Genomic DNA, 13,265 nt, shown 5'->3' with positions numbered 1-13,265 from the left:
AGACTTTGGGAGACACCAAGGTGAATTGGGGAGCGCTCATGATGAAGTTGATGGTATAAGGAAGGAAGGTGATGATTAAGGGAGATGCAGGGCTATCCAAATTAATGGTTTCTCTCTTAAAACTATGGTAAGGGATATACAGTTGGCGGGTAGAGGATATTTGGTGGAGCTGCACAATTTGGAGGGAGCTAGATTGGAGAGTAAGGTGACTTAGCCCTCTCCATGCAATCACTGATTCAGCAATTTCAAGAGGTGTTTTAGCCACCTCAGGGATTGCCACAACAGAGGGAGCGGGAACATGCCATCATTTTGAGGGAGGGTGTGTCACCCCTCAGCGTATAGCCTTATCGCTACCCTCAGTTTCAGAAAGATGAAATTGAAAAGTTGATTAGAGAGATGCTGGAGGCAAGAATCATTAAACCCAACATTAGTCTATTATCTAGTCCAATTTTATTGGTGAAGAAGAAAGATGATAGCTGATGATTATGTGTGGACTACATGGCACTCAACAAGGAAACTGTACCTGATAAGTTTTCTATACTAGTTATTGACGAGTTGTTAGATGAATTGAGTGGAACAGTGATATTTAGCAAGATAGATATGAAATTAGGATACCATAGATCCAAATGAAGGAGGATGTGCCCAAGACTGCCTTTAGAAGTCATGAGGGACACTATGAATTCCTAGTGATGCCTTTTGGCCTCACCAATGCTCTAGCCACTTTCTAGGTACTTATGAATAAGGTTTACAAACCTTATCTCAGACGATTTGTACTGGTATTCTTCGATGACATCCTAGTCTACATTAGGACATAAGAGGATCACTTAAAGCATTTAAAAAACGGTGTTAGAGGTGCTGTAAGAGCACCAACTTAGAGCCAACTTGAAGAAGTATATAATACTCCAGCCATGTTTTATCAAAAGAAGGGGTTGCAGCAGATTAGTCCAAAATTAATGCATAGCTTAAATGGTTAGTGCTTAAATATCTGAAAGAGCTGAGGGGATTTCTAGGACTGACAGGTTACTACAGAAGGTTTGTAAAGGGATACAACACCATAGTATGGCCACTCACTAAGCAGCTGAAGAAGGATAGTTTCCTATGGGGGGAGAGCTTGAAGAAAGCTATGACTACGGTATCGGTCCTATCTTTGCCAGATTTCACTCAGATCTTCATAGTGGAGACAGATGCATCTGGGTATGGGTTGGGTGCAGTGCTTATGCAGAGTCATAGGCCCATCGCCTATTTCAACCAGGTGTTGACTGCTAGAGCTAGACTGAATTCAGTCTATAAGAGAGAATTAATGGACATCATTTTGGCCATCCAGAAGTGGCGTCCCTACGTACTATAAAGGCATTTCATTGTCAGGACAGATTAGAGGAGCTTGAAATACCTGCTGGAACAGCGGGTTGTGATAGAGGAGCATCAAAGGTGAATGTCCTAGTTGCTAGGATATGATTTTGAGATTCAGTACAAGCCTGGAGTGGAGAACAAGACGACAGATGCCTTGTTCAGATGTATGAAGGAGCTGCAGATAGTGGCACTATCTTTTCCTTTGATGTTAGATTGGGAGGCCATCAGAGAGAAAAGTGCTAGGGATGAGGATTTGGGAATGATCATGGTAGATTTACTGAGGGAAGAGAGTAGCCACCCGAGGTACTCATTGGAGGGGGGGGTATACTGCTATATCAGTGGAGGTTTGTGATGCCTCGGACTTCGATCCACATCCCAAACTTACTTCAGGAGTTTCATGGAAGCGCTGTTGGGGGCCACTCAAGAGTGCAGAAGACATACATGAGGCTAGCTTTAGAGCTTTATTGGAAGATGATACATAAAGATGTAGAGGATATGATGTCCAGATCTGAGATCTGCCAAAGGAATAAATAACTGGCTATATCACCAGGAGGACTACAACAGTCGTTGGCTCTACCAAGACGAGTATGGGAGGAGATATCCATTGACTTCATAGATGGGCTGCCCCGTTCAGAAGGTTTCACGGTGATTTTAGTGGTGGTGGATAGATTGATCTAGTATGCTCATTTCTAGGGTCGCAAACGAACCAAGCCGAGCCGAGTATGTGAGTGTTCATGTTTGTGTTCATTTAATATTAGCTTGTTCAAGTTTGGTTCATGTTTGTTCGAGCTTTATTATTCGTGTTCATGTTTGGTTCATTTAAATTAATGAGTGTTCATGTTCGGTTCATGTTCGTTCGTTTAGTGCTTATCGAGCTTTAAACAAACAAACATGAACGAGCTATAAACGAGTTTTACTTTTAGATGTTCATTAATTAACTTAACAAACGAGTTTTATCGAGCTTCCTAATAAATGATTACATCGAGCATGTTCGTAAACATATCTAACAAATTTTTTTAACTATCAAATAAATACATTCCTGAACATATATATGAGCAAACACATTTATAATAAAAGCAATTGTCTATGAACATAAAAGTAGTATTAATAAAGGCAATAATTTATAAATAAGTAGCCATATCGAGCTTTTATCGAGCTTAATGTCGAGCTTGTTCACGAACTTCAAATGATTTTGTTCGCAAACATAAATGAGCCGAACGCATTAGTGTTCAAGCTTGTTTATTTAATAATTGAGTATTTAAAATATTGTTCAAGTTTGTTTGTTTAGTTAATTAAACGATCACGAATGAGCTTTAATCGAACCGAACATCGAGTAGCTCGTCGAACGTTTGGTTCGCTTGCAGCCCTACTCATTTCATCCCCCTCCGACACGCTTACACTGTGGTAACAGTGGCTTCAGATTTCATCAGAGAGGTGGTCAGATTGCATGGTGTACTAGAGGCGATAATATTGAATAGAGATAACATGTTCCTCAGCCACTTTTGGAGGGAGTTGTTCAGATTATAAGGGACAGTTCTGAAGAGGAGCACAACTTACCACCCACAGACGGTTGGTCAAAACAAAGTAGTCAATAGGAGCTTGGAGAAATACTTGAGATGCTTTGTGTCGGAGACACCCAAGCTATGGGCTAAGTGGCTATCATGGGCTGAATACTGGTACAACACATCTTTTCATTCTGCTTCTCAGATGGCCCCATTCAAGATGTTGTACGGACAATATCCTCTCCACTTGGTGCACTTTGGGAGTAGCAGTACTCTAGTTTCGTCAATTAAGAGTACTTGGAGGAGAGGGATATAGTGTTAGAGGAGTTGAAGAGACATCTACTGAGAGCTCAACAGATTATGAAGGACTAAGCTAATGGACGTAGGAAGGACATCCAATTTGAAGTGGGGGAGAAGGTGTTCTTGAAGCTCCGACATTATAGACAGAAAACAGTCGCCAACAAGAGGAATGAGAAGCTTGCTCCAAGCTACTTTGGACCTTATGAAGTGATGGAGAAGATCGGAGCAGTAGCATATCTGTTGAAACTACGACCAACGATGTTTATACATTCGGTTTTTCATGTATCTCAGTTGAGAAGGGCCATTGGTGACTATACAACCAGCTCCGAGTTACTGACGACACTTAATGAGAATTTAGATGTGGTTTTGGAACCCTTATAGCTGATAGGGGTTCGCCATAAAGAAGATGGAACTAAGTATTGATCAAGTGGAAGATCCTTCCTGATTACGAGACTATGTGGGAGCCATACGAGGGGTGAAACACTAGTTTCCTTATTTTCACCTTGAGGACAAGGTGATTCTTTTGGTGGGCGGTATTGTTAGGCTGATTCACCCTGAACCGGCCCAGTCGGCCCAAAGGCCGGCTCAGGTCTACAGGAGGCGGAACCTGTCCGCCTTCCTTTTGTCCGCTCACTATGTGGGCCCCACTAGTCCAATTGAATTCAATTTGAAAAGGAGGGGGTGGCTAGGGCTTGGGAGGGAAATTAAATTAGGAAAGTTTTTGTATTAAAGAGTATGAGATGTTTAGGGAGGGATTAGTTTTGATTTGTTCTCAGTTAGGGTTCCTTGGCGACTTTGGCTCTAGACTCTGTTGTCTAGAGATTTGGGAGAGACGATCCTCCTCTTGAATTGAGGATATCTTGTATCTTGTTTTTATTATTGATTGACTTTAATTTTGCTATCGCAATATATCGTTTTGGGGCTGTTTTCACCCAGATTTCGCATTATTCTCGCTGTTTTTTCACCCATTGGTGATAGGTTTGCTTGTGAGCTCAAGTATTAACCTTAGGGTTACTTGCAAACTCAAGTATTTCCTATTAGTGGGGTTGGCTAAATAAAAAAAAAAAAATCGAGTGTATAAAAGCTAATAATTGTCAAGGATGAACATTTGAATCTTATCTTTTATTTTAAAATTAGAATAATGATTGTCCTGAAACTTTTTTGTTGCTCGAAGTATCTTCAAAAGGGTTCAAATTCCCTCTTGAAGCAAACTTTTGATTTGGTTTAAAATATTTGATAGACATATTGTGCAAAGACTTACAAGCATTCATTTTCCAATTTCCCAAAATAATGATTTCATCTTTTCTTAATATCTTTATTTTAAATTATATCTCATTACCTTCACCTTCAGCCATTTAACTTAATAAATTCTCTGCATCTCTTATCTCTCCCCTTGATAGTATATACTCTTCTTTTGCGCCTAATTTGTTATGCAATTCATAAAAATTTTTTGCTTTGACTTTGCTAAATGTTTTCTACTCTAATTTTCCAGCTTATAACTAATGTATGTCTCGATGAAATTTATCTTTTGACATGATTTAGATGCACTTTTTTATTTTTAATGTATTCCTTGCTCTTTCACTAATCCTCCTTACATCAAAGGTATTTTTAGACTTTTCTAGTGCTTATATGACAGTTTTTTTAGTGCAATCAGCTATTTTATCTTGTATCATATTTGGTTTAACTTTAAATTCCAATTAGTTCCTCTTAACAACTTATTTTAAAGATTATCAACTTCTTATTTTTAAAATTTACATTCATATTCTCTGATATTAATTTTCTTTGAATACTCTGTTATGATATTTGTAAAAATATTTTTCTTTCATCATAAAAAGTATTCTATATTTGATCATGTAGTTACACCATAAATGTAACTAAGTGCTATTCTTTTTTTTTTAATATAAGTATTAACAATTACAAAATCAAATATTGTTTACAAATACTGATTTAGGTCATGTGAATAATTGTCCTTTCTTCTCAATTTTACGTTGAACTTAGTTGTACACAATATTTTCCTTCCCAAGTTAATGCTTTTAATTTTTGCACAATGTTTATTTAGTTGTACGCAATATTTAGTTGTATGCAATATTTATATTGATCTTGGGATCCATTCCCATGCCTCTTCTTATTCGCCCACTCCAAGTCTGTCTTATGTCTAGATTCTTTTGACTTTCTTTCTAGTCAACCATCATGAATGATAAAAATCAGATTATGGGAGAACACTTGGGGCTACATGCCTCATATCACATGAGTAGAAGAAATTATCTTTCATTGTACCAAATTGTGATGACTTTTTTGAAGTACAGGGGAAGATTCATCACGTTGTTGATCCTCTTTTTAGATCAAATGACTCAAAGTTTACGCTTTTGGATGAAGCTGGTTCCATAATCATGATATGGCTTTAGAATATCACAATGCCCAAAATTAGTAGGTAGTATATGCTATTATCTACTGCAAAATATGTTTGAGATGTCGTCAAATTAATATACTTAAAAGTGAAGGAAGCTTCCTACTTGTACGATATTAAATTAAGATCTCAACAACTAAACAAGTTAATTTTCCTGTTATTAAATACTTTAATGCAATGAAAGCTTTTTGAGTTGAATTAGATCACTACCAAAATCTCAAGATCATATGCTACGATGATGTGGTAAATCTTAGGAGTAGAAAGATATATGATGTTTGGGTTTTCAATAAGACTTCATGATGGCTTTGATCAAGTTTGCATTAAAATCTTAAGAGAAGAATATCTACCATCCTTAAATGAGGGTTTTTATCTTGTACAAGTTAAAGAAGGATAAAAGGATGATAATGCTCAACACTATGGTCTCCAAAACATCTATCATAACTACCACTGAATCCCAAGTTAAGGGATTTGCTGCTATAAACTCTTATCCCAAAGAACAAAAATTTTCTTTCAAATGCAATCTTTGGTGTAACTACTACAAAAAGCAAGGATACGTTAAAATAAAGTAATGGGAACTCCACAACAATCCATAGAAATTGCTTGTCATGTTTCTTCATTTCCACCCACAATATGGAAACCATTTGAGAGCATCATTACAAGTCAGGGCATTTCTCTTTTAAAAATCTATGATATACGGGTCATTTCTTTTTATGAAAACAAACATAAAATTCTTTCATTATTAGACCTATGAAATTGTAAAATATCATTATGTTATTTTTCTCAAAAGTGGTTTTAGATCCATCACTCCTTTTTTTTTGGTTTATTATGATATCTAGGGATCCTTCAAAATCCTCACTATTTCTGTAGTTATTGGATTTGTCATTTTTATTAAGGATTATGCTTGAATGATATGTATTAGTCTCATCAAATATTAGCATTATCCTCTCACTTTTATTGCCATGATAAAAAAATAATTCCATACTAAAATCAAAATATTTCAGAGAGATAAAATTCATGATTAGTTCAATCACACATTATCTTCTTTTTTCATAGGGTGTCATTCACTAATCCTCATGCTTTGATATTCCCAACAAAATAGGATGGTAAAAAGACAATATTGTCACTTTTGGAAGTCACGAGGGCAGTTCTTCTTTAGATTCAAGTATCAATAATATATTGAGGAGAAGCTGATCGAACTGCCACTTACCTAATCAATAGAATACCCTGGGTGATTTGCTTCAAAGGTTCTTTAAGCTATTTGGAAGAATTTTTTTCTCAAATAATTTCTAATTAAACATCCCTCCAAAAATATTTGGATGCATTGCATAGATCCCTATCTACAAATAATATAGGTGTAAATTGGATTTTAGAGCCCTCAAATGCGTGCCATTATTGGGTATTCCCTCAATAAAAAAAATACAGATATTATCATCTTAAAACTGTTATCAGGTAACAATGTCAACTATCATTATCCCTTTGCTTTCCATCTCCTAATACACATCCTTGCACATTTTTTCCCTTGCATATAAGGCCTTCTTGACAAATATGAACTCTAGTTCCATTCCAACATCATAAACTTTATTTAAGGCACTTGAAAATAAGAATTTGAAGGGTGTCACGAGAAAAGAGATAAATGCTCTAAAAAAATCACACTTGGTAAGTTGTTGAACTACCAAAAGGAAAGCAAATTTGTTTTTTAAAATATAAGGCAGATTATGGTACAAGAAAAGATAAATAGCTAAAGAATATACTCAATCATATAAAATTGATTATCAAGAAACCTTTGGTCCTGCGTATAGTTCATATATAGACTTTTTTAGCAGCTAATCTTTGATAGTTTATACAACATTATGGCATAAAGAATGCCTTTTAACATATAGATGTTGAAGAAATTTATATGGATCCTCTATTAGGGTTTTATAACCCATTGACAGAGAATATGGTGTGCAAGTTAAAAAATGTTTTATATGGATTTAAATAATCATCGAGAGCATTGTTTTGTAGATTTACAAAAGCCGTGATTGGAGCTGGATACTAACAAAGATGACGGAATCATGCCTTCTTCATAAACGCTTCACTCATGATAATATCTCAATTATAATTTATATTGTTGAAAATAGAATTATTATATGTGACGACAATAAAGAAAATGAGCTCCTTGGAAGAAAATTTGCGGAAGACTTTGAGATATATATGAAAAATTCAAATAATCGATGTAGCTCAAGTAGGATAATAAATATTCTTCTTAACAAAAAATTGTATGGAGCTACTATATGAGACAAAATGACTGCTTGCAATGCTTATGAAACCCCAATTGAACCAGTTCAAAGTTGCATGTAAATGAAGAAGCGGAAGTAAATATGGACAATATCAAAAAGTAGTTAGAAAGCTAATATATCTATCTCATATCCCTTCAAACATTACTTTTATAATAAGTCTCATCAGTAAATTCATGCTTAGGCTCAAAAAGTCTCACAATTAAACTGCTTATACAGCCCTGAAATATCTTAAATCATGTCCTAGAAAAAGATTTCTCTATAAAATGCTAGATAATATACAAACGAAACGGTATATTGATGCGGTCTATGCAGAATCACTAGTAGATAGAAGATCAACTTTAGGATACTTTGCATTCTTAGGAGGAGATCTTATAATATAAAGTAGAAAAAGGTAATCAGTTGTTTAAGATCTAGTACTGAATCTGAATTTAGGGTGATGGACAAAAGAATATGTAAAAATCATCTTGGAAGATTTAAAAATCAAGTAGGAAGAGCCAATGATGATATACTATGTTAATAATTCTGTCATCAACATTACTTATAACCTAGTACAACTGATTCTACCAAGTATGTAGTGGTAGATTAACATTTCATGAAAGAGAAACTAGAGAGTGAGTTGATTTCACTTTATATATACCAATAAGAAATCAATTTACCGATATATTCAGCAAAGGACTCTAGAACCTTACGTTCAAGAGTTTTGTAAGCAAATTTGGAATGCTAGATTTATGCCAACCAGTTTGAGGGGGTGTATTGAAGGCCGTATTGTGGGACCCACTCCTCATCCTCCTTTCATCTGCCAACTCCAAGTCTCCTCCTTAGGTAAAGAAATTGTTGGTTTCATTATGTAGCCAATCATAGTATGATCTACTAAGCAAATAACTTAAGGGGCTTAGCTATTGGATCTTCTCACTCTTAAGCCTTGGATTGCAATCCATTTTCTTCTCTCTTTTCACCTAGCCATTGGATCCCGTTTTGGATTATTTATTTATTTTAAAGAGCATTTCTTTCTTTATTTTGAAGAGCTTAGAAATACCTCCAATCTAAGTGCAGAAGGAGAGCAATACAATTCAAAAAGTAATTTTTTTATATTTCTACTTATCTGCAATGGTTGAGAAATATTGATTAGTATGGCATATACATGATTTATAAACATCACTTTATTAAAAAGATTCGCCTGTCAATTATTTTATGAAGGGCTAATGATGTTGCGTGAATAACTTCTTCTTGTGTTTAATTTTACAGGATGAATATTTCAAAGTTGACAAATTGTCCACCAAGCACAATGGATATTTTGTTAATAGGGGAAAGCTAGAATGGAAGTATGTTTTTTTATTTTTTTATTTTTATTTTCTTTTTATTAGTGCATTTATCCTTTTATCATAGTCATTGCACTTAATAGCTACCTTAATACAGTTTTATTGCATTAATATTAGGCATAACATTTTCTGCAATACTATTTCTTTGGAAGATTTTCATTTAATAATGTTAACCTCTGTATAAAGAACAAAACAGGAAAGGAGGAAGAAATCTAGCGTACAAACCTTGCCTCCGCTGAATCCACGAAATCCTCCATAATCCCTCCCGAAATCCAGCAAGGAATCCCGCTGAAATCCTGTAGCTCGGCGCCGTTGCGTCGCTTCTCCGCGAATCTCGCTCAAACCCTGCTCGAGTCGCTCTGTTCGCGTCGTTAAATACCCGCTGCTCTCCCCGACTTCCTCCATTTGCTACCTTCTCCACTACCGAAGCTCTCTCCACGCGAAATCCCTCAGCCATCCCGACCTCCCGATCTCTCTCAGCGCCGACCGTGCTCCTCTTGCCGACTGCCTGTGCCGACCGCAAGCACACAGAGAGAGAGAGAGAGAGAGAGAGAGGAGAAACTGACCTTCCTCCTTGTCGCTCAGCTTTGCTCCATCTCCGACTTTCCCTTTCATTTGGATCGGAAGTTAGACATTTGGATCAGAAGCAAGAGCAACAGCTCACTTGCCCCCTCTTAAGGTAACTCTCTCACTTTCAGGCACTACTTCGGCCAAGTCCCGTAAATCCTTTTGGATTTGAGGCTAAAAGGGGGAAACAGAGGATTTGCTCTGCCATGGAATTTAATCCTGTATAAATCCTGCTTAATCATGTATTACATGTGTTTAATTAATCTATGATTAATTTAAGATTGAATGTAATTAATTATATTTTAAATATAATTATAATTATTATTAAACATAATTAATTATAATTACCTCTCTTGCCTCTATCCGTGTGCTAACCTCGACGATACTTGTGAAGATATAATCTCCCTAAACCCTAGAACTTTAAAAACCCATTCCCGGTGCTTGCAACGCGGCGAACAACCACATATGCACGTTTTTCTCTAGCTTGGTAGGAGGGAATTCGTTGCGGAGCTTGCAACGGGACGGGTAATCAAAACCCCATTTTCGGCGTTGGTGTTGGACCGAAAAACCAACTAATGCACGCTTTTCTCTAGCGTGGTGGAAAGGGAACCCAGTGTGACGCCTACGACGAGGTGGGGTCAAATATAAAAATTGCTTATTTTAAACTGGTGCCCGCAACCCATGCACGCCTTTCTCTGGCGTGGTGGGAAAAACAAATTATTACGGCCGCGGTGTCCTCGTCCGAGGGCACCTACCATGCACGCTTTTCTCTACGTGGTGGGAGGCCCAGTTTTCCGTAGTTTTCCCCTAAACGGGGGAGACGTCGGAAGATTGCGGAAATTTCGGGTAAATGCAATTCGTACTTGGAACAATATGGAGCTTTACTTGGACATTGATTGGAGCATCAAATAGACTTAATTCAAACTTAAACAATCAATAAATAACTTCAAATGCAAACAAACAAGAGAATGATCTCGAACTCAAAAGAGAACAAAACTTGGACTTGAACTCAAGCAAGAATGGAACAAAGACTCAATCTTGAACTTACAAGGACTCAGGGGACTTTTTGGACTTGAACTTGTGCATTCGGACTTGAACTCATACTTGATTTGGAAATCAAATGACGTTAGCAAAGACTTGAATCAACCTTGAACTATAAGGAACTCAAATCAAAACTAGATCTTGAAATGAACAAAGACATGACTTGGACATTTAAACTCAAACAAAGATTTGAGTTGGACTATAGTTAACACTGAACTTGAACTATACAACATCAAGGAGAACATGAGCTTGACTTGTAATTATAGAGAGCATAATCTAATGTCTAATGCTAAAATCTCTAAAATGAGAAGTGATTAAACATATAAGTTTGAAACTCATGCAAGACTCGTTAGTGCACTACGATCTACCTGCAGAAAGCAACAAGTAGTGCACGACTGTCCACCTGTACAAAGCAGCGAGTAACTCTATTTAGAAGCTCCTATGTCTCACCACCGGATCCGCAACTTCTATACAAGCGGACAGAAGGCGTCTATTAATACTTTCAAAGTACCCCTGCACGTGCACCATAGCTTGTATACATATAGGTACACTTAAAAGGGGAAAAAAAACATACAAAATCCGCATGGGTCCCGACGAACGTGTTATTGATACATACGTGACGTCTAGGGATGCTGCGCGGGTTATTAAATTTGAATCCGATCCTCCTAAGCAGATAAAAAGGAGTAGACAGGGTATAATTATAAAATGCCCCCAAACACCCGCATAGGCCATGACGAGCGTGTTATTGGTACACACGTGACGTCAAGGGATACTACGCGGGTTATTAAGTGAATTCTAGTTCGAACCCGATCCTTCTATACGGATCAATAGGAGTCGACAGGGTTCGAACCTTCAAATAAATACACGGTTGTGGGGACCAGAATTTTAACACATTCATATTAGGCCTTCAAAGCCTAAAATCAAGAGAATTCACTTACAAAGGCACAAAGCCTACGAAACCTGATCCCCTATCAACGATTTGATAAGGTCGACAGGGTTCAATCAACAAATGGAAATGACCCCAAACACCCCGATGATGGCCGTGTTAAATGCAGATCTCAACCGGAGGGGTTTCCAAATATTTTTGAATGTCTCTCAAATATCCACATTCCATTTCAATTATTCCAAAGCTCCACCCAAAATACCCATAAAAATCCAAAAATCCAAAAATTCCACAAAAATTCCAAAATTCCAAAAATATTTAAAATCTGAAATCTATCCATCAACACTTAAAGCAAAATCCATCCACCATTCGCAATAGTTTGTCGAGGTGGACAAAATTCAAATACTACTTTAGCTCACAAAGAACCAAATGCCTAGTCGAAAATATCACTAGGATCCATTCTCAAAACAGTCTCCTGCCGATAAGGACGTGGTACGTGTCCTCTGACCCGCGATCTGCCGCCAAATGGCACCGCAGGATAAACGGTTATGACTCGGGGCGCTCTGAACCGAGTGGTTTTGCCGCCAAATGGCACCACGAAATACCGGTTATGGCCATCGCCGTTACGTTACTTATTGGCATCAAATCCTTGAGATATGAATCAATAGGATATGATCGATAGGGCACAAAGCCCTCTGTTAGCTAAGGTGGATTCAAATTTGTCCCCTTAGACAAATATCCAACCCAGGTCTACAAGGTCCCCTTGGACGAAACAACCCATGGTTGCAGACAAGGATCCTTCTGTCAGGTTGGGTCGACTACCTCCTCTGACTAAGTAGACCAGGGACCACGATGGCCTGGGACGACGGAACCATGAGATCTTGATCTGGTCCATCATCCATTCCCCCGCCATCCGCTTTAAGTGCAAGATGGTGCAATTTTCATTTTAAATATCAAAATTTTCAAATTCCCGAATCCAAATCCAGTTCTCAAAAATTCAAACCCAGTGCTGCTACTATATGCCAGATAACACGTATTTCTACGTATCTGATTGACGACTAGCCTTAATCGAAAGTTCTCTCTCATTATTGGGAGGGGTAATTAACTATAGGGGCTTGCGCCTATAGGAAACCAGAACTCAGATCATAAAGTCCTCACAAAATGAGGGCGAAATCTCTGGGTAGTGTCTTATCTACAAACCCATCTGCCTTCCAAAATTTACCCCGGAACTAATTCCCTTAAAACTCCCCTCGCCGAATAAATAGAAAAGCGGCGGCGAGGCCGGGGCCGAATTTTCGTAGCCCAAAAATAACCTATCATTTATGTTTTGACAACTCACCATAGTATGTGTATTAAATTCTTATTTTGAAGGACCAAATGCCTTCTTCTCATATACATTGACTTCACAGTCAATGTGTTTCTTTTCAATCGACATGAAATATTATCCATCTTGTCTTTGATCATTAAACGGATTTGTGGTAGTTAATTGCTTGTGGTTAGTATTGTGGGATGGAATGAATTTCACAGCTATGAATTTGAAATTGGCTACTCAGAAGTGGGGTATTTAAAATGAAATAAAATGCAGCACATACACCTGTCAGTATTAACTATTGGAAT

At 37.3% G+C, this 13,265-nt stretch overlaps 1 protein-coding gene across 3 annotated transcripts in view; it reads left to right on the top strand.

The window, feature by feature from the left end:
* The window catches only part of LOC110097946 (ubinuclein-1), a 62,403-nt gene that overhangs the window by 37,493 nt on the left and 11,645 nt on the right, over positions 1-13,265 (top strand). For all 3 annotated transcript variants that reach the window (XM_028692510.1, XM_028692506.1, XM_028692511.1), the window contains exon 4: positions 9,084-9,160. In XM_028692510.1, coding sequence (XP_028548343.1) covers positions 9,084-9,160 — 77 coding nt within the window. The remainder of the gene's footprint in view (positions 1-9,083; positions 9,161-13,265) is intronic.

This window comes from Dendrobium catenatum, unplaced genomic scaffold, assembly GCF_001605985.2.
Source record: "Dendrobium catenatum unplaced genomic scaffold, ASM160598v2 fragScaff_scaffold_156, whole genome shotgun sequence".
Lineage (NCBI taxonomy): Eukaryota > Viridiplantae > Streptophyta > Magnoliopsida > Asparagales > Orchidaceae > Dendrobium > Dendrobium catenatum.
This window is presented reverse-complemented; position numbering and strand designations above follow the sequence as displayed.